General features: G+C 53.3%; 1 protein-coding gene across 1 annotated transcript; it reads left to right on the top strand.

Moving 5' to 3' along the window:
* Nucleotides 1-924: 924 nt before the first annotated feature.
* ZFHX2 (zinc finger homeobox 2) lies at nucleotides 925-18,532 on the top strand. The gene is made up of 9 exons (XM_063302908.1): nucleotides 925-3,488; nucleotides 4,007-4,476; nucleotides 5,160-5,391; nucleotides 6,989-7,054; nucleotides 7,820-7,866; nucleotides 9,793-10,119; nucleotides 10,279-10,411; nucleotides 11,953-15,384; nucleotides 15,889-18,532. The coding sequence occupies exons 1-9, from the start codon at nucleotides 1,076-1,078 to the stop codon at nucleotides 16,728-16,730; spliced, it is 7,962 nt and encodes a 2,653-aa protein (XP_063158978.1). The 5' UTR covers nucleotides 925-1,075; the 3' UTR covers nucleotides 16,731-18,532.
* Nucleotides 18,533-19,749: the final 1,217 nt, after the last annotated feature.

Below are 19,749 nucleotides of genomic sequence, written 5' to 3'. Positions count from 1 at the left end.
TTATCAGTTGCCAACGTGTTACTAATTTGCATTGCAAATCTCTTGCAGAGATAAACAGCCACTTCCCCCTATTCAACAGCCATCCTAAAACTGATAGCGTGGCCTTCCTTCCCTTAACTCACTGTAGGACTTACTGTCCTGGATCCCATCTTCAGGCCTTGGAGCAATTCTGAGAAAGACCTCTGCTTCTGCCTAACAGGCCTGCACTGTCTCTGGCCTAAGAAATGAGGACTCTACTTGGCATCAGCACATCTTGTTTCCCTATCTAATCCTGCCAGGCCCCCATTCACATGCTCCCATTACCCACTCCTGATCCTTTTAACTGGCAAGGTCAGGAATCGGGCCAGTGACTCCCTCCCTCCTAGGGCTGTGCAAAACCACTTGGGCCCAAACTCTTCTGTGAGATGTGCGTTTGGTCCAGAGAGGGACCCAAACATTCAGAAGGGGGAGGGAAACCAAGGACACTGGCAGTAGCTGATGAAAGGAGGCAGGAGAGGAGGTGAGGGAAGGTGCAGGGAAAATGAGGGGAATGAGCTGGAGGGCTTTGCCAAGTGAGGTGTTGTGAAGGGGAGCAGTCCATACCATGAAGTTCCTGTAAAAATCACTCCTGGACCCTGTGGGTTTTGATTCAGCTGAAACGCAGTCTACCCAAAATGTTCTGGGTTTCATTTCTGCCCCATGGCCTACCCAGAATAGTTGGGCAGAGCTTCCAGAAAGCAGCGGTGGGCTTCTTTCGGGTTCCAAGCCAAAGCACCCTTCTCTGCGGAAGGCGTGCCCCTCATCCCTGCCCTGGCTCCTTCCCACGCCTCTCGCTAACTCGACTCAAGCAAGAAAAGCTGCCAACTCACCCGCAAAGTCCGCTTTGGGGAAAAAAGAGAGCAAGAGAACAACTTCCTAGAAGTCACCCATTCCTCTGCAAGAATGCTAGATATGTGTTAGAGGACCGGTTCGCCCTCTTGCCCCAGGGAGGGACCATGTGAGGGATTCACACAAGCTTGTCTTCTCTTGCTCTTTCTGCAGGGTCTCGGCTGCTCCGCTGAGATGACCCCTCCGCACCCCTCGGGCCTGCACCGCCATGGACGCCCCCTTTAACTCTGCCTCCTCCTCCTCCTCCTCCTCCTCCCACTCCTCTACTGCTGTCCCCCCGGCAGACGGACAGGATGACAGGGCCGCAGTTCGGCCTGCTCAGGGCTCTCCTGCCTTGCCACCCACCAAAGAACCCCCCCGCTGGGACCCTTCCTCTTCCCCCTCACCCCTTCCCGACGGCGTCATGAGACCCTGCTCCGGTTCCCAAGCAGAGCTCGGTCTGGCCAAGTTCCCCGCGGCCATCTCGTCCACCCCGCAGCTCCAAGTGGACCACGGCCCAGCATTGCCAAATCTACCCCCTTTCCCTCCAGGAACGCCCCCGGCCGAAGATGGGGCCAAGCTGGAAGCAGAAGGCGGAAAAGAGGGCGAGGAGGGTGGAAATGAGGCCCAGCTCTTCTTTGCTGCCAACGGCTCGGCCTACCTGCTCAAGCGTGGCCACGTTCTCTTACCAAAGGGCTCCCCCCTCGCCGCAGCTCCCCAAGTCTCTACCCTCCACGTCCAGTGCAGTGGAGGTCCTAACCAAGGCTTTACGTCGACTGACCAAATGTCCCAGAATACCTCAGCGCCAGGCGAGCTGACCCCTCAAGGCGCCTTCTACAGCTACCGACTGGCCGGGGCCCCCGCTCAAAGTACACCTGCCAAAAACGCTGCCACCAAATCCAAAGATGCCCCCACCACCTGGGCGGGGGGCGAGGAATGCTCCCGAGGGGAAGCCCGCCTAGGCCGAGACGAGGAGCAGCCGGGGGCTCCCCTCTGGCTCTGCCTAACCTGCCGCCTCTCTTTCCGCCAGGGCCACTCCTTGGCATCTCACGCCCGCGCAGCCCATGGCGTGCAGCTCAGCAACCCCAAATGCCAAGCCCTGGACGGAGGGGCTTCGGCCGTGTTCCAGGGTACCGACCTTGGCTTCCTAGAACCAAATAACCCCACCACCGAGGCAGACCTCAATGCCAGAATGTGTAGCAGATGGGTGAATGTAAAAGAGGAGGAGGAGGAGGAGGAGGACCAGAAGAGGACCCCAGAAAGACGATGCGAGCCACCAGATACCAAAGATTCAAGGGTCGGCGGCACGCACTGGGCAAAGGGGGGCCTGGAGGAGAAACCAGAGGAGGAGGAGGAGGAGGAGGAGGAGGAGGAGGAGGAGGAGGAGGAGGAGGCACAATTGGGTGAGAACAGGAAAGAGGAGGAACAACTTCCAGACCAAAGCTCGCCCGGTTCACAAAGCCTGCTCTTGGCTGCTAACACCCCTCTCTCAGAGACGCCGCTGACGAAGGCCAGCAGCTTTGACCATGCCAGGTTGCCCAAGGAGGACGTCAACAAGGAGCCGACCAACGAGGCGATTCAGGAAGGGCTGACGCACGAGGTCCCTTGTCTGGACCCAGCTGCCGAAATCTGCAGCACCGAGTCTGCTCCCCAAGTGGGCGGCGACACCGTCCACAACGACGCGGACGGGATGGGCGCCGGGCTGGCCCACGACATCGGCACTGCCGAGCTGGCCAACAGCCTGGGCAGTGTGGGGATGGCCAACGAGGTCATCCCCGCTGGATTTGAGGTCAACAACGGGCTCGGTAACAGCAGCCACAACGGAGGAGCCCCGCTTGCCTTTGGGGAAGATTTCGCAGCCATGGCCTACTCCGGGCTGACCTTATCTGGGCACATGTCCCTGCTTCACTCCCGGAATTCCTGCAAGACGCTCAAGTGTCCCAAATGCAACTGGCATTACAAGTACCAGCAGACCTTGGATGTGCACATGAAGGAGAAGCACCCGGAGAACAACAGCCACTGCGCGTACTGCAGCACGGGGGGACCCCACCCTCGCCTGGCCCGCGGGGAGAGCTACAACTGTGGCTACAAGCCCTACCGCTGCGAGGCCTGTAACTACTCCACCACCACCAAGGGCAACCTCAGCATCCACATGCAGTCCGACAAGCACCTGGCCAACCTGCAGGGCTACCAAGTGACGGGAGGCGGTGGGCCGCCGGCCGCCCCTCCTGCCGCACCTGCCCCGTCCTCCCCCGAGGAGAAAGAGCCCAAAGGCAAATCCTCTTGGCAGTGCAAGGTGTGCAGCTATGAGACCAACATCTCCCGCAACCTGCGAATCCACATGACCTCCGAGAAGCACATGCAGAACATGCTGCTGCTCCATCAGGGGTTGCCCCTGGCGCTGCCCGGGCTGCTGGGGCAACCTCAGCCCCCTCCCGGGGGCAAGGCTCAGCCGGAGCTCTTCCCATTCTACGGGGCACAGGCGCTCGGCCATTCCCACCACCCGCATCCCCACCAGACACACTCGGGGAGCAGCTCGGCTCTGCGGGCGGACAAGCCCATGGAACAGCCCCAACTCTTGCTCAACGGCGGCTTCCAGCATCTCAGCGCAGCAGGCAGGAAGATGGCTACCTTGGGGTCGGGTAAGAAAGGCTTTTACCCCGTTGCTTGACCTGCCACCACTCTTGGTGTCCAGGTGGACCCCGAGGTTGACGGTGCTCCCTGTCCTATTTTATTTCCTCCATCCGTGCTGCCCCCCGTCCTTCAAGGCCTCCCCTGGCATCTTGATTTCTCTCTTCCCCTCACTGCTTTCCTGATGTTATTTTTTTACCCATTTTTCTACCCCCACATCCACCTACCTCTCATCCGTTCACCATTTTGTGTTAAAATCCAAGTTTCTTTTCCACGTTGCGGTACCAGCCTCAGCTCTTTGGCTACTTTCCATTCTCTTTCCCCATACCCCTCATTCCTCTATAGCAGTGTTTCTCAACCTGGGCAGCTTTAAGGGGTGTGGACTTCAACTCCCAGAATTCCCCAGCTGCCTGGCTGGGGAATTCTGGGAGTTGAAGTCCACACCTCTTAAAGCTGCCCAGGCTGAGAAACACTGCTCTGTAGGTACCCGTTAATTCCCATGTTCATTTTGACTTTCTCCTTTCTGTAGCACCCACCTCTCTCTCTCCTGAGCCTGCTCCACCTTCCCCATCACCGGCCCAAGCTGGACCCGACCTGTCGGCCCCCCAGAGATTGTTCAGCTGCCTGGTGTGCCAAGCGTTCAGCACCGACAGCCTGGATGCCCTGCTGCGGCATGCCTCAGCCCCACGCTCCCTGCCCGAGGCAGAGTGGAAGGAAGTGTCGGGCGACCTGCATCGGTGTCGGCTCTGCGCTTACGGCACCCAGTTGAAAGCCAACTTCCAGCTGCACCTCAAGACCGACAAGCACGCCTTGAAATACCAGCTGGCTGCCCACCTGCGGGAAGGGGGCAGCCTTGGGGCCCACTTGGGGGTGGAGCTCCCCCTGGGCCCACCCCTTCACCTGCACTGCAACCTCTGTGAATATGAGACTAACAGCAAGGAAAAAATTCAGCTGCACGTTGCAGGCACCGGCCACCAGGAAGCCCTACAAGGTTACAAGGTACCAAGGCGGGGATGGGCAGCAGGAAAGGGGGCGGAAAAGATAGGCTTAAGTCAGCGCAAGTGTTACAGGTAGTCCTCACTTAATGACTCTTCATTTAATGACCATCTGGAGTTACGACGGCACTGAAAAACTGACTTACCACAGTTCCTAGCGCTCACAACTGTTGCAGTGTCCCTGCGGTTGCGTGATCGCAATTAGGGCACTGGCAACCGTCACGCATTTATGATGGTTGCAGTGTCCCAGTCACCTGATTGCCATTTTTGACCTTCCCAGCCGGCTTCCGATAAGCAAAATCAATAGGGAACTGCGTGATTTGCTTAACGACCATTGATTTGCTTAACGACCGCCACAAAAATGGTGCTAAAATCAGGCCTAGATTCATTTAATGACTGCACCACTTCGTGACCAAAATTCCGGTCCCAATGGTGGTCATTAAGCAAGGACTACCTGTGCTGGAAAGGGGTGCTGCAGACTGGCTCAAAGAACCCCCCTTAGGCTGAACTTGATCAGAAAGGGGTAGAGAGGAAGGACCACCAGTAGGTTTGAGTACCAAAGGGGTGTGGAGAAAGGGACCGGGGGAGGGACAGGGCCCACTTGCCAGGGGTCCCACTAGGAGAGCTGAGTGGGAAGACACACATCAATGTCCTTCTTAGAACCTGCCATTCCATTCCCGTTTCTAGTTTCTCCAGGAAATGGAGTCCCCCTCGGCGCCCCCACCCGTCTCCGAATCGGCGCCGTTCCGCTGCCTCCTGTGCAATGTGGACGCGCCGAACCGCCTGGCCATGATCCAGCACCTCCGGTCCCCCCCACACCGCGAAGCCCACGGGCAGTGGCGCCTGCAGCTTCTCCAGAACGGCGAAGGCACTCTGGGCCTCGAAAGATACATCTGCTTTGCGCCCACAAACGCCGCCGGTAACCGCCGCGCCCGTCGGCTCACGCGTGGGGTGGCGCGCGGACTACGGACGATGCGAGCGTTGGGTGCCCAGGGAGGGGAAGAGGCGATCTTGGGGGGGAATCGATGGGTGGGGGGCGCCATGAAGAGGTCTGCAGGGGGGCCAGTGTTCTGCTCGTTCCTGGGGGGGGGAGTTGGGATCCCAAAGGGGTGGCAAACAGGGTGCCATTTCTTCAGCCTCTGCTCAGTGTCTGACTCTGTGCCTCTTTCCGTGGATGTGGCGCACAAAGCCGCTGCGCGTAGGTGCCTTCCTCCTCTCTTCCAGCCACCGTCAACCTTTCTTTCTCTGCCCCCCCAGCTTCATAATGGATTATGACAGATACTGGGGGAGGTTGCCTAGCAACCTGCAGGAAGAATGGAGGAGAAGAGAAATGAGACAGAGATATGTGGGGACCACAGCCGGGGACGCAGGGGAGAAGTGGGGGGGGGATATCTATATATCTATATCTACCTCCCTCCCTCCCTTAGCTAAGGCTGCCCACCCCACCTTCCCCCTCCCGTGTCGGGGAACCCTGTCCAAGCGATGACAATTGGCTGTCTTCCCGGCTCCAATTTATCTGTTGCAATCCACCCAACCTCGCATCCTTACCTGCGAGGAGAAGTCAACAGGGATCAGCAGGACAGGATAAAAATATGGGGAGGGTGTGCACGTGTGCGTGCATGATTGAAAGCGGGGTGATGGGTCAGGACCAAGGCCAGGGAGGGGGCAAATCTGGCAGCCAGATATTTTACCTTTTGGAGAAGAGATCCTGCAGCCCCCGGGGAGGCCCAGAGAACACAATGCTGGGGAGTCCTGGCTAAGGACGAGATTGAAGGGGACAAAGTGAGGACTTTGGGGGTGCAGGAAAGCTCTCCCACCAGCCATGGGGGTTGCGAGGGGGACACACACCTTGTCAGTGAGAGATGGGGGTCTTAGCATCTCGGCAGGCGTATTGAACAGTGTTAATTGAGTTGCCGATGGTAGCGAAGCTGCAGCTATCGGCCAGGGACGCGAGCTCGTTCAATATTAACGATCCCACTTGGGTTGAGAGTTTAATTAGTCTCTGACGAGGATAAAGTCCTGGATCGTGTGTCATTCAGATCTTCACAGCATTGATGGTGGAATTCCCTCTTTCTCTCTCCCTTTCCCCCCCCCCCTCCATCTTTTTCTGAATCCTCTTGGGCATCTTCTCTTCCAGACTCCTGGATGAAAGAGAGGACAAGAAATGGTAGCCGACACAAAGGAAACAGGGTGGCCACCTTAGGAGAGTGGAAGTGAGCGGAGATCAGCAGCCTGCCCCCCCTTTACCCCCCGGTGTGTGGGATTACAACTCCCATCCTCCCTGGCCGGGGAGAGGGGGGATTGTACTTCCAGCACGCCGGGAAATCACCCAAGGGAAGTGGTTCTACTAATTTGAGCAGAACTTCCCTTCTATCTCTTTCAAAAAGTATATATATTTTTAGATTTTTTATCCTGCCTTTATTATTATTTTTTATAAATAACTCAAGGTGGCGAATATACCTAATAATCCTTCCTCCTATTTATCTTTGTTCCCATCTTGTTCTCTTCATCTCCAGGGAAGGAATCTGTTCTGGATAGTTTAACTCCTGAAAAAGAAAAGCCAAACAAAACGTGGATACCTGGTGAGTAAAGCCACATGCCCAAAAATGATTATTGGCCACGCCTTTAACTCCTCCCTCTTGGAAAAAAGCCATGCCCCCCAATAATGGGTATTGACCAGACCCCAATAACAATTCTTTCAATGCCTTTAACTCCTCCCTCCTGGTGAAAGCCACACCCTCAGCATAGTTGATTGGCTCTGCCTTTGGCCCCTCCCTTCCAGGGAAAGCCACACCCCTAAATATTTCTAGTTTCTCACTGGGGGCTTTGGGGGCAGAAGTGAAAGTCGCAGGAAGGGCAGGAAAAAGACTGGGCTCTGCCCCATCGCCTGTTGGGCTGGACAGCGGTTGCGCTTTCCCTTTCAACTTTGTGGTATTGCAAACCAACAAAGGACAGATGTCCTTTTGTCCAGCCTTCCCTGAGGTGGGGGAGAGGGGTGTTATGATGCCGCTTTTCCGAAATCTCCAGAATCCCATTTTTTAAAAAGATTAAAAAATGGATTAGGGGCAAAATGGCTTGATTTCAGCAGCGCAAGCTTTTTAAAATGTTTTGGAGAGGGAGTGAAGATGTGGAGAGGGGTGATTTGCTTCCTTCACCCCTCGCCCCTTATTCTCTTTCCACCTTGCCACCCTCTCCAAAAGAAAATGAGTCCAAAAGGCATCACTCCAGATGGTCTTTGGAAAGTGTGTGTGTGTCTGTGTGTGGGTTGCATCCCCCAGACTCTCCAGCAGGACCCACCCTGCTGGCTTAGTGCAAATTGCAAACTCAGTGGCTTTCTTTTTTAACAGGTGCTGATGAGACTGAAGCGACAGCTTCCAGTCTGGGTGACAGTACAGTGAGTTGGACTTAACTCTGATTTTTTGGAGGGGAGGAACTCAGCACCTCTTCCCACCATAGGTCCCACACCTATCTTCCACACTCCTTCCAGGCTGGATTAACCCCCTCCCCAATGAAGGGGCAGACAACAGTGTGCTTGTTTCCCCCCCCCCCCCATCTTGGTAGGAGTCCAAACGTTGCTGAATTAAAAGTAAAATTAATTAGCGTCTGTGGAGGAGGGGGGGGCAAGCAAAGGTGATCCACCCACACAGCACCAATTGGGTGCAGCCAACTGTGAACGGAGGAGGTTAATAACAGACTGCCACGCACTTTCCCTGCCAACCCACCAGCATTTTCCTTTTCCTACTGTTTGAAATGATAATGACGGATTGTACTTTTATACCGACTAATAACAGGAGCTCTGTCTAGTAAGCAGTTAAAAGGGTTTGAAAAGCCAGTTTAATTCTCAGCTTCTGGAGTCATTCTGCTACAGGCTAAGCCCCAGCAATTTCTTGGTGGGGGCTTGGGGTGTTGGGAATCCAGTGGCCGGGGATGATAAATCATGGGCTTTGTTTGGCATTTTGTACAGTCCTACTTTGTTAAACCAACCATGTTGAGGCAGATAGCTGGATCCAGTTTCTGTTTTACTCAGATTCAAACCGTGTCTCTATCAGCAGTTTAAAAAAATAAAAAAGCAGACCGTTGTGCAGAAATGCTTGGAATAATCCTCATCTTGATTTCCAAGTTTAGCAAAAACACAGTCTTAACCCTGCCTGTCAGGTGGTGGTCTAGGAATAACCCTGAATTCCTTTTCTTTGTCCTCCTTGTGATCTCCACATTTGGACTGCGATGGGCAGACAAACAGAATTATAGAAATGACTTTTCTGGGAAGCACAATTTTCAGCAATGTACCATTGGGGTCTTTTTCCAGTTCTATCACACTACGGGTAGTCCTCACTTAAAAACCATTCATTTAGTGATGGTTTGGACTTTTGACGGTACTGGAAAAACCAACTTATGACCAGTACTCACACTTACAACCGTTGCAGCGGTCATGTGATCATGATTTGGGTGTTTGGCAACCAGTTCACATTTATGACCGTCGCAGCATCCTGTGGTCATGTGATTGCCATTTTCAACCTTCCCAACCAGCTTCTGGCCAGCAAAATCAATGGGGAACTGTGTGATTTGCTTAACAACCACATGGTTTGCTTAACGTCTGTGGTGATTTGCTTAATGTCCGCCGCAAAAAAGATGGTAAAATCGGGTTGGATTCACTTAACAACCACTTTGCTTAGCAACCGAAATTCCAGTCCCAATTGTGGTCGTTAAGTGAGGACTACCTGTAGCTTTCTCTCATTTCTGCTCCCCACCCAAGTGTGTTGAACAACAACTGGAAGGAACCAGATGCGTGCGAAGTGGACAACCTGCCTTCACAACCTCCCTTTTTGCAGCCTCACCTCAAAGCCCTCTTTAAAGTCACACAGCTCCCCTGGCCATTTTGAGGTGGGAAACCACTGAAAACAGCACAGCACAGTTAGACGAGAAAAGACAAGCTTACGGAGGAATCCCCAGGAAAGGGTAAAAAAAGTCAAGACTGTGCCCGCAGTGGGGTGATTGAAGCCCCACCCCTTTTTTGCATGTGTGGACGTCAGCCCTTTGAGGTAGTCCAGACCAGGAAAGCAAGGTTATGAATGCTAATGCTGCTTTTATGATAAGGTTAGAGTAAGCAAATTTGCAAGCCGGAAAGCGCTTCCCCCCGCCCTGCCTTTCCTTTCCAGGGAACTAGGGAGGGGCCGTCTGAGAGGCTTTCTCCACCCCCTTTCCTGCTCTGGACTCCGCTTTCTCTTATGCATGTAAAAAAAAAAAAGACATAGTTGCAGTCACCATCTTGACTTTTTTGACCCCCTGCAGATGCATCTGGGGGAAGAGGTGCTGATACAAGGTGACTCTACTTTGGGGGGGGGGCGGTAACCTGATCCGTTTGAGCCCTTTCTGGGTTCTGCTTCTCCAGCCGGTGCTGCCAATCCAACCCCCCCTTAACTTTTTGACGTCTCCCCTTGCCCACCAGGTGTTCTGCTGTCCGTACTGCAACTTCGTGGACCCATCAGCCGAAGCCGTGCGGGCTCACACCATCTCCCAGCATGCCGTGCAGCCCAAGTTCCACTGCCCCCTGTGCCAAGAGCAGCTGGTGGGCCGTGCCAACCTTCACTTCCATCTCAGCCATGTCCACAATGTGGTGCCTGAATGCGTAGAGAAGCTGCTGCTGGTGGTGCGTGCGAGAACCCCAGGCCGGAACAGGACAGGGAGAGAGGGAATTTGGAGCTCCTGGATGGGGAGGGTGAGACAGACAGAGTGAATGGTGAGATGACGGTGGCGGGGAACATCCGTGGTGTTCTTTAGCTCTGTTTTGTCTCTTGCTCTGCTCCAGGCCACTACAGTGGAAATGACTTTTGCCACAAAAGTCGTTCCTGGGGTCACCCTTCCTCCTGATCTGCCCAAACCAGGTGGGACTCTCAGCGTGGAGCAAGGGGCTGGAACTGAAGCCCCAAGCCCCTTCATTGGTAAGTATGTGTTTTATCTGCCTCCTTTTGTAGCGTTTGACTCATCTTTCATGAAATTAGTATGGACGGGTGGTCCTCGCTCAGGGCCCAGCTTGCGATTACGGCGTCACAACTTCCCGCAGCCATGTGATCATCATTTACAATCTTCTTTGCTGGCTTCCTAGAAGCCAAGTCAATGGGGAAGCCAGCATGAGGTCGCAAATGGAGACGTGACATCCTCACTTAACAACGGTGCGGGATTCGCTTAACGACGGCAAACCAGAAGTGCCAGAATTTCCATCGCAAAGTGGCCCAGTCACGTGACATCGCGCTTTACAACCATGTTACTTAGCAGTGGAAATTCCAGTCCCAATTGCTGTCGTTAAGTGAGGACTACCTGTATTATTCTTTAATATCAAAAGATTACTAGGTTGCCCTAAAAGATCAGGAATGGGCTGGGGCAGGGTGAATTTCCTGGATGAGCTTGCTTGCCTTAGCTAGAATGTTCATAGGGGTGAACATTCATGACATCCTAAAACAGCCACCTCCCAAAATCTTATCAAATATGATTTTAATGGTATTAATTTGTACAGTATCTGGGGTTTCAAGTTGCTTGGAACAGATTTTTCTCCCAGGTAGCAAACTACAACTTTCAAAGAAGCTGTTGAAAGCAAAGCATTGAACAAGAGTTGCTAACAACTGCAGATTTCATGCTTAGCTAGTGCTGCTTGCCTGGTAAATTTAACCCCTTCATGACCGCTTTTTTTCTTAGTTCAGCTACTACTTTGCCTCGCTTCATCTCCATCCTGGTTTTTTGTTTTGCTTTTGCTTTTTCTGCTGAACAGGAGGAGGCGAACGTGGGTGGGCTTGTGCACTTGTCTCGACATGTTAGCATGCATCAAAGAGAATGGTTTGATATCTGGATGGAGATTAACCGATTGGATTTTACAGGCCATTGTAATAGCCGTTTATTCAATTGAGAGCCAGTTTGGTGTAGTGGTTAAGGCACCAGGCTAGAAACCAGGAGACTGTGAGTTCTAGTCCCGCCTTAGGCGCAAAGCCGGCTGGGTGCCCTTGGGCCAGTCCCTCTCTCTCAGCCCAAGAGCCAATCAGGCGTGGTAGGAGAGTTCTAGTCCCGCCTTAGGCATGAAAGCCGGCTGGGTGACCTTGGGCCAGTCCCTCTCTCTCAGCCCAAGAGCCAATCAGGCGTGGTAGGAGAGTTCTAGTCCCGCCTTTGGCACAAAGCCGGCTGGGTGACCTTGGGCCAGTCCCTCTCTCTCAGCCCTAGGAAGGAGGCAATGGCAAGCCACTTCTGAACTCTTGCCAAGAAAACTGCACAGACTAGTCCAGGCAGTTGCCAGGAGTCAACACTGACTCAAAGGCACCAAACCAACAAACAGACCAAAACAATCAATCAATCAATCAATATAAATGTATTTTTCTTATCTTGGCCCTGGCCTTTTCTTGCAGTGTGACTTCTTCCTACCGCTCCGTTTTGGTGGGAGGGGATGTTGTCTTCCCTAATATTTGCAGTAAGTCTTTTCTCCCTCTCCTTTCAACAGCACCAGCCACAGAGGAGAAAGCTTGCCCAACGCCGGTGCTTTGCCCTGAAACCCCCCCTCCTTTGGTGGCTACCTCCCCACCTCCTAATGAGCGCCCAGAAAAGTCCCTTCGTGCCTCTCCTCCCCCCGCCTCTCTTGCTGTAACTCCTCAGGAGTCTGAAGATGACGACCCTTCTCACCCGAATGCCACCCCTGAGGAGCAGCAGCCACCAGCACATGTCCTGGCAGAGCCCCTTGAATCTTCACCACCCATCCTGCCCAATCCAGACTCCCGGCACCCACTGTCCTACCGCAAGGCAACCAACTTTGCCTTGGACAAATTCCTGGATCCTGCCCGTCCCTATAAATGCACAGTTTGCAAAGAATCTTTTACCCAGAAGAACATCCTCCTGGTGCATTACAATTCGGTTTCCCACCTCCATAAGATGAAAAAGGCCTCCGCCGACCCTTCCATGTCATCTCGGGGCGAGCCTGGCACCCCTGGGGCCCTCCAGCCGTCCTCAGACAAACCGTACAAGTGTACCACTTGCCGAGTCTCTTACAACCAGAGCTCCACCTTGGAGATCCACATGCGCTCTGTTCTGCACCAGACCCGCTCCCGCGTGGCCAAGATGGAAGCTGCGGGCAAGGCAGACTTGCCCCCGGCTGAATTGGAGCACCCAAATGAGGCCCCCCTGGAAACGGAGGCCCCCGGCTGCGTCCAGGTGCCAGCGCTCCCATTTTTAACGCCATCCACGGCAGAGCTACCACACTTTCCTACGCCCCTTTTCACCCCACCGCTGCTGCCACCCTTCCCTTTGGTACCCGAGTCGCTCCTAAAACTGCAGCAACAGCAGCAGCAGCTCCTGCTCCCCTTTTATTTACATGATCTTAAGGTGGCCCCCAAATTGGCTTTAGCGACGCCGGCCCTGACCCTCCCTACCCCCTCGCCTGTCCTGCTGCCACCACTGCCCCCCAAGGAGGAACAGGCCCCAACGGCCGCTAGCAGCACCAAGGCAGAGGTGGCCGAAGAGACCGAAGGAGAAGACACTGAGGGGAGCCAGCCCGGCAGCGAGGCCTCCCGCACAGCCGCCAAGGCCCTTCTGGAGAACTTCGGCTTTGAGCTGGTGATCCAGTACAACGAGGGCAAACAAGCTTCTGCGGCGCCTCCCGCCATTCCCCCGCGTCCCCCTGTGGGCAAGCTGCAGTGCGGCACCTGTGGGAAGCAGTTCTCCAACATGCTCATCCTGAAAACTCACGAGGAACACGTGCACCGGCGGTTCCTGCCCTTTGAAGCCCTCAATCGCTACGCCGTGCAGTTCCGGAAGAGTTATGACAGCATGTATCCCCCCCCTCCGCCAGTGCTCCCAATGGAGACAACGGCGGTTGCCACGACTGCTGTGGCAGTCTCCACCGTCACCACCGCTGTTGTGGAGAACGCCACCGTCACACAATCCTCCATGCCCCTGGAGATTCCCTCCCTCTGTCCTCCGTTTTTAATGCAACCCATGCCGGTGGTTGTGACACCACCGGAAAACGAGCCTCCCTGTGTACCTCCTGAACGCCTGAAGTCTCTATGGTTTCGAGGGGAGGAAGAGGAAGGCAACACTGCATCATCTGGAGTCCTGGAGCTTCCCCGGGGGAGCTTCCCTGCAACCCGGCGTTTCTCTCGTACCAAATTTACAGAGTTCCAGTCTCAGGCTCTGCAGTCCTTCTTTGAGTCGAGTGCTTATCCCAAAGATGGTGAGGTTGAGCGTCTGTCCATGCTTTTGGGGTTGCCCAATCGGGTCATCGTGGTCTGGTTCCAAAACGCTCGCCAGAAAGCCCGAAAGAGCGGTGGGAGCGAAGCCAGTGGGGGCAGCGGAAACAGCACCATGCAGCCGTCTTGCAAAAAGTGTCGGATGTCCTTCCGCTGCATCTTTGAGCTGGTGCGCCACCTGAAGAAGTGTTATAATGATCAGCTTGATGAGGGGGAAGGAGATGGGGGTGAGGATGAGAATGAAGCCCCTGAGGAGGAGGAGCAGGAGGAGGAAGAGGAAGGGGAACAGCGAGAAATCTTGGGACCTGGTGGAGATAGCAAGACAGATGGTGCTGGAGACAAACCCATGGAAGAAGAGCCGCCTGCCTCCACAGCGCCCCCAGATATCTCCAAGAACCATCCCTGCGATCAGTGCACTGCCATCTTCTCAAGCAGTGACCTCCTCAACATCCACCGCATTAGTCACATGCCAGCAGCTGGTCCTCCGTTGGCTTCTACTGGTCCACCACCTTCCCTCGACATGACCCCTTTGGTGTTTGGTGAGCGTGCGGTCCACCCAGATTCTTCTCGTGCGCAGAAGCGGAAACATGAAGATGGGACCCTGTCCCCCACGGGGAGTGAAAGTGCCAGTGTCCTTGGAGGAGAAAATGAGCCCCCACGGGATAAACGCCTGCGCACCACAATTCTGCCAGAGCAGCTGGAGATTCTGTATCGCTGGTACATGCAAGATTCCAACCCCACCCGGAAAATGCTCGACTGCATATCGGAAGAAGTTGGGCTTAAAAAGAGAGTTGTCCAAGTGTGGTTCCAGAACACAAGAGCCCGTGAACGGAAGGGCCAGTTTCGATGTAATACCAGTGCCAGCGCCCCAACCAGCAAGCTGTCACCAGCACACCCCAATACTTTCCCAAAGTTCAACCCTCCACCACGGGACCCCCCCATTCATTATGGTGGGTCCTTTACACCCAACCTCCCTACTGTTAACCTACAGCCACTTCTCACTAAGCCAGAGGTTCTCACAGAACCACAGATGCAGGAAGACATGGCTGAAGAAGAGGTTCCCAAGGAGCACGAAGACCGAAGCCTGTCTGGGGGAGAGCTGAGCGATTCTTCCTCCTCCTCCTCCTCTTCCTCCTCCTCGGCGGATCTGGATTTCTCCAGCAGCCAAAGGAATCGAATGATGGATGGAGGGCTCGGAGGTGTGCCCGACTCTCTGGGGCAGAGGCGGTATCGTACCCAGATGTCTAGCCTCCAGCTGAAGATCATGAAGGCTTGTTACGAGTCCTACCGAACCCCAACCATGCAGGAGTGCGAGGTGCTGGGGGAGGAGATAGGGCTACCCAAGCGGGTGATCCAGGTGTGGTTTCAGAACGCGCGGGCGAAAGAGAAAAAGGCCAAGGCTGCCTCCGGCGGGACCAGCGGTGGTGACGAGGCCCCCTCCGCTGCTCAGGCTCAATCTGAATGCCCCTACTGTGAAGTCAAGTACGATTTCTATGTCTCTTGTCGTGGGCATCTCTTCTCCCGAGGCCACCTAGCGCGGCTAAAGGAGGCCATCAAATCCCAGCTCAAGAGTGAGAACAAGTGCTATGAGCTGGTGTCGGACAAAGGAACACCCTCCCCAACCAGGCTGGGGGTGCCTGTGACCCCCACTGCCATGCCATCTTCTCTTGGGAGCAAGCCCCCCTTTGTGCCAGGTGAGTGGGGGTTGTTAAACGGTAAAGTAGGTTGACATCCAAGGACAGTCACAGAGCCTTGGGGTTGAGATGCATTAGGGCTCCCTGCTTACCGGATAACGTCCTCTCTGCCATAGGAACATCCCGTTCTGATCTTCCCAGGAGCATCACCCATGTTCTGCAGGGTCCTCCAACAATTTTTTGTGAGGGGGAGAGGGGAACGGTTTTGAATGCAAAGAGTGGAGGAGTTTCCCGTTCTGTCCTTCATATCTGTATTGACTTACCAAGGGCTGCAGGTGGACTCCATTTCAAGAGAGGGTGTCTGTCCCAGAAATCAGAGGAAACCGACTCTAGCGTGGTGAGGCTGGAGGAGAGCGATTGGTCAAACTGCAAAGTCAGGAAGAGGGTTCTGGAATTTTAGCTGGGAAAAAGGGGTGGAGGTGGTGGGAGAGGGCACCCTGTCCCAAAGAGAGAGAGAGAAGACCCCAAATTCATATTTCTTTTTTCTCCCCTGCCCCCCAACAGGCACGGCTGCTTCCTCCTCAGGGGTCCTGAGCTCCCCTTTGGCCTCCTCCCAGCCAGGCCTCTCCTTACCTCAGCAACTGTCACCAGAATCTGGCCAGCTTGGCCCCTTAACCGAGCCTGCTCCAGTTCCGGCAGCCTCCCCAAGTGACAGTCAGGCCGAACTCACGTCAAATTCAGCCCAAGACCCCTCCTTGTCCTCCACTGCCACACTGAAGAACCTCAAGACGTTGAAGGCTGCAGTGCCGGCCCTGCTGGGGGGCCAGTTCCTGCCCTTCCCATTGCCGGCAGCGGCCACGGCAGCAGCAGCGGCCCCCTCCCTTTTTGGAGCCCAGCTTCCCGGGGCGTACTTCCAGCAGCTCTATGGCATGAAGAAGGGGCTGTTCCCTATGAACCCTGTCATACCTCAGACACTTATGGGGCTGCTGCCCAGCCCCCTGCTCTCAACACCCACACCTGAGCCCCCCGTTGAGGTGTCAGAGGCCCCCGGCATCTCTACAGTTGACGTGACTCACCAGTACCTTTGCCGCCAGTGCAAGGCCGCCTTTGAGAGCGAGGGGGCGGCGGTGGCCCATCAAGCTGCCCTCTGCTACTTTGGGCGCCAGCCCGCCGCCGCACCACCCCCACTGCGCGTGCCTGTGTGCACCTACCACTGCCTGGCCTGTGAGGTGCTCGTGAGCGGGCGGGAGGCGCTGGGGGCCCACCTGCGCTCCAGCGCCCACCGGCGCAAGGCCAGCTCCAACACAGCAACCGCATCGGTGTTTGCCAAAGAGGAATCCAAATTACCTCACTCGGACTCCAATCCAAAAAGTAACGCTACCTCTACGACACTACTAGCTTTATAGAGATGGATGCTATCCTGCCGCCAATGGAGAGAGAATGACTCGTGAACGAACCTGTGGGTGGGTGGATGCCCACTTGGACGACCCCTCTGCTTCCACCCAACCATGTCCATTTCAGCTCCAGGTCCACCTTTTTCTAATGGCCAGCAAGGAAGTCATCACGAGAGAGGGTCCACTTGTGCCCCTCCCCAAGTGATTTCAAGGGCCTGTGTCCCCCGTCCCAATTTTTATTCCAGATGTCATTCCTCTTCCACAGGATGACCAGAGGTTGAGCAAAACGGCCGCCCATCCATTGAGGAAGCCCTGGTCCTTACTAAGCTTCATCTCTGGAGGGTGTCCAGCTCAACAATTCCCTGGACATCATGCTGTTGCATTCTCCTACCCTACCTTTTCTTCACACAGAACTGTTCTGTCATTCCTCCCATTCAGATATCTCCTTAAGTACCAGTTGATGCTCATTCCCTACCTCTTCCCCATCTCCCAGACAACTGGCCAGATTCAACATGAATGGCACCCCATCATCTTCCTTCTCGTTTCCTCTGTAGTTCCTTCCCACCTATCTCTGCATTCCTGAGTCTTCCACCTCCTTTGTTACAGGCAGGCCCCTCCCTTGACAAAGGCAGAAAAGGCTCCAGATCTCTTACATACGAGCATCTTCAGTGACCTTCCCACCTTTTGGCGTTTTCTGCCAAGAACTGGAGGGGAAGCCTCCCATTTGAATCTCCTTTGATGATCCTGAGAAGCTGGGACTTCCCCCTTCTTTTATAATATCAAAACTATGCCGCTTCTCTTCACATCAGTGAAAAATTCCAAAATTCTTCACCCACATGTCACGTAACTCCTGTTCACCCAACCGCACGGGGCCCCAATCCTTGATGAACCTGGTCTCACCTCTCCCACCCACCCCATTTAAGACAGTTGCTGGCACACTCTTGATGTCCGTCATTCATTCAAGTCTCCTTTCTCTCACTTACATGCATATACACCCCCCCACCCCTCCATAAGATCTCCTCCTCTCTCACTTACCACCCACCCTTTTACTGTGTTACGGACTGAAAAAGGCCAAAAAAAAAAAAAAAGGAACAGAAAGAATGGACAAGAAAAAAAGATTAATCCAAGGAGACAAAACTTAAGGCAGGAGGGGATTAATTGAGAAACTCAGTCTCCCCACAACACCACTACCAACCCTCGAAGAGCATGCGCTGCCCATTTTTGTATATTAATTACCGTCGAGGACGGATGGACTAATTCCTGAACTGTTGATGGATTTGATCAAGTTGAACAGCAACCAAACAGGGCAAGAATTTCTCTTTCCCGTATTTTTTTTTCCTCTCTCTCCTCCTCCTCTTCCCCACCCCCAGCTGGATCTTTACTTGCACTGGGGAACCAAATAAAACCAACAACCTCGCTGTCTTTTTCCTCCTGATAGACATGACTTCTGTCTCTGCGCGGGAAACGACACAAAATCTACTCCGATGGCTTTAAAAATAATTTTTTAAAAAAAGAGAGAGAGAGAAAGGACACTGAAAGACCTACCCTCGCCAGACATGGAGACACTCCCTGTGTGCCGTGTGCTGACGTGCTCGCAAAAAAGGAAAAAAAAACCCTCTTTATGAATCCAAAGCTCTTAAAAAAAAAAACTTCTATACAATAACCAAAAAGAAAAACCAACCAACCAAGAGAGAGAGAGAACATTCACCAACAAAAAGAAGTCATAAAAAGCAAACTGGAAATAATTTTCTTTTTTTAAAAAAAAAAAAAAGACGTAAGATGAAGGAGAAAAAAAAAGTTAACCCCTCACGTTCTCCCCTGCCTTTGTATCTCTTATTTTGGGGGTGGGGGGTTTCTTTTCATTCCCTTCCACAATGTATTTTCTATACCCTCCCACCCAACAAAGATGGATGTGAATTTTAAGAAGTGGATGAACATGGAAACTTGTGGGTTAAAGAAGGGGATGCAAAAATGGAAAAAAAAACAAAACACCGCCCTTACACAGATACCAAACAAACTACATTGGGCCACCCTGTTCTCAATTCTCCTTCTCCCCACAACTCTACACCCCAGACCGGGGTGGGGGGGAAGAAAAAAAAATGTCTTTCTGTTGTGTATTTAAAGCGAGGGGGTGGGGAGGTTGGGGAATGATTAAAAAAAAGGAAAAAGAAAATAAAAATTATATTAAAGAGATGATCTGGAAGAAAAAAAAAAAGATCAAACGCGAGATGTGGATTGAGCTAGAAATACGGGGGAACGGGACAGCGCATGGAAATATTGGGGTTTTCCGAGCTTGATTCCTCTTGTCGTGGATTGGTTTGTAAATGCGCCCCGTTTAACGGGCTGCATTCGCTCTTAGCTCCAAACTGAGGAGGAGCGTGTAAAACATTTCCATCGCAGAGTGTGCTGGGCACAAACCGGACGAGTCGGAGGTTTCCAGAGTGAGGATAGCCCACTTCTGGAACGGCCGCCTTCCAAGATTAGGATGTTCTGCGATGAAATTGTTTGCAGCACCGCAAGTATTGGGTTTCAGGCGTAGCCCGTTTCTTTTGCACATTCTCGGTTTCGTTTCTGAACAGTTTTAACCTTTAAGAAATAGCCGTTCTTGGAAAAGGTACATTGGTCTTTGGTTCATTGTTGCAATGCACTGTGAAGATGAATTAACGAGGGCAAATCAGACACGGTGGTAGCGGTTGGACTGCACAACACATAGCAAGCCAGCTTAAGGGATCTTATGTCTCTGTGATAGAAAGGCCAAGCATGAAGCCTTTTGAGGAAGCACAATTCGCAGCTGCGCACTTGACATGATGACAAAGTAACACCATTCTCTGCTGCTCACTCTCAGAATCACTGATAGGAGGCAGAACAACCCTAAAACACTATTTTAAAAACACAGAATAGCCAGATATGCTCCTGGATAAACATTTTTCAACCCGTGTCAATTTTATGATGTGTTGTCTACGTATTTTCAAACTCAACAGACTTGGAAGGGAAAAAGCAACAAACACATAGAAATATTATTATTTATTAT

The sequence above is a fragment of the Candoia aspera genome, chromosome 4, assembly GCF_035149785.1.
Source record: "Candoia aspera isolate rCanAsp1 chromosome 4, rCanAsp1.hap2, whole genome shotgun sequence".
NCBI lineage: Eukaryota > Metazoa > Chordata > Lepidosauria > Squamata > Boidae > Candoia > Candoia aspera.
Note: the sequence above shows the minus strand (reverse complement) of the source record. Positions and strands in the feature narration are given on the sequence as shown.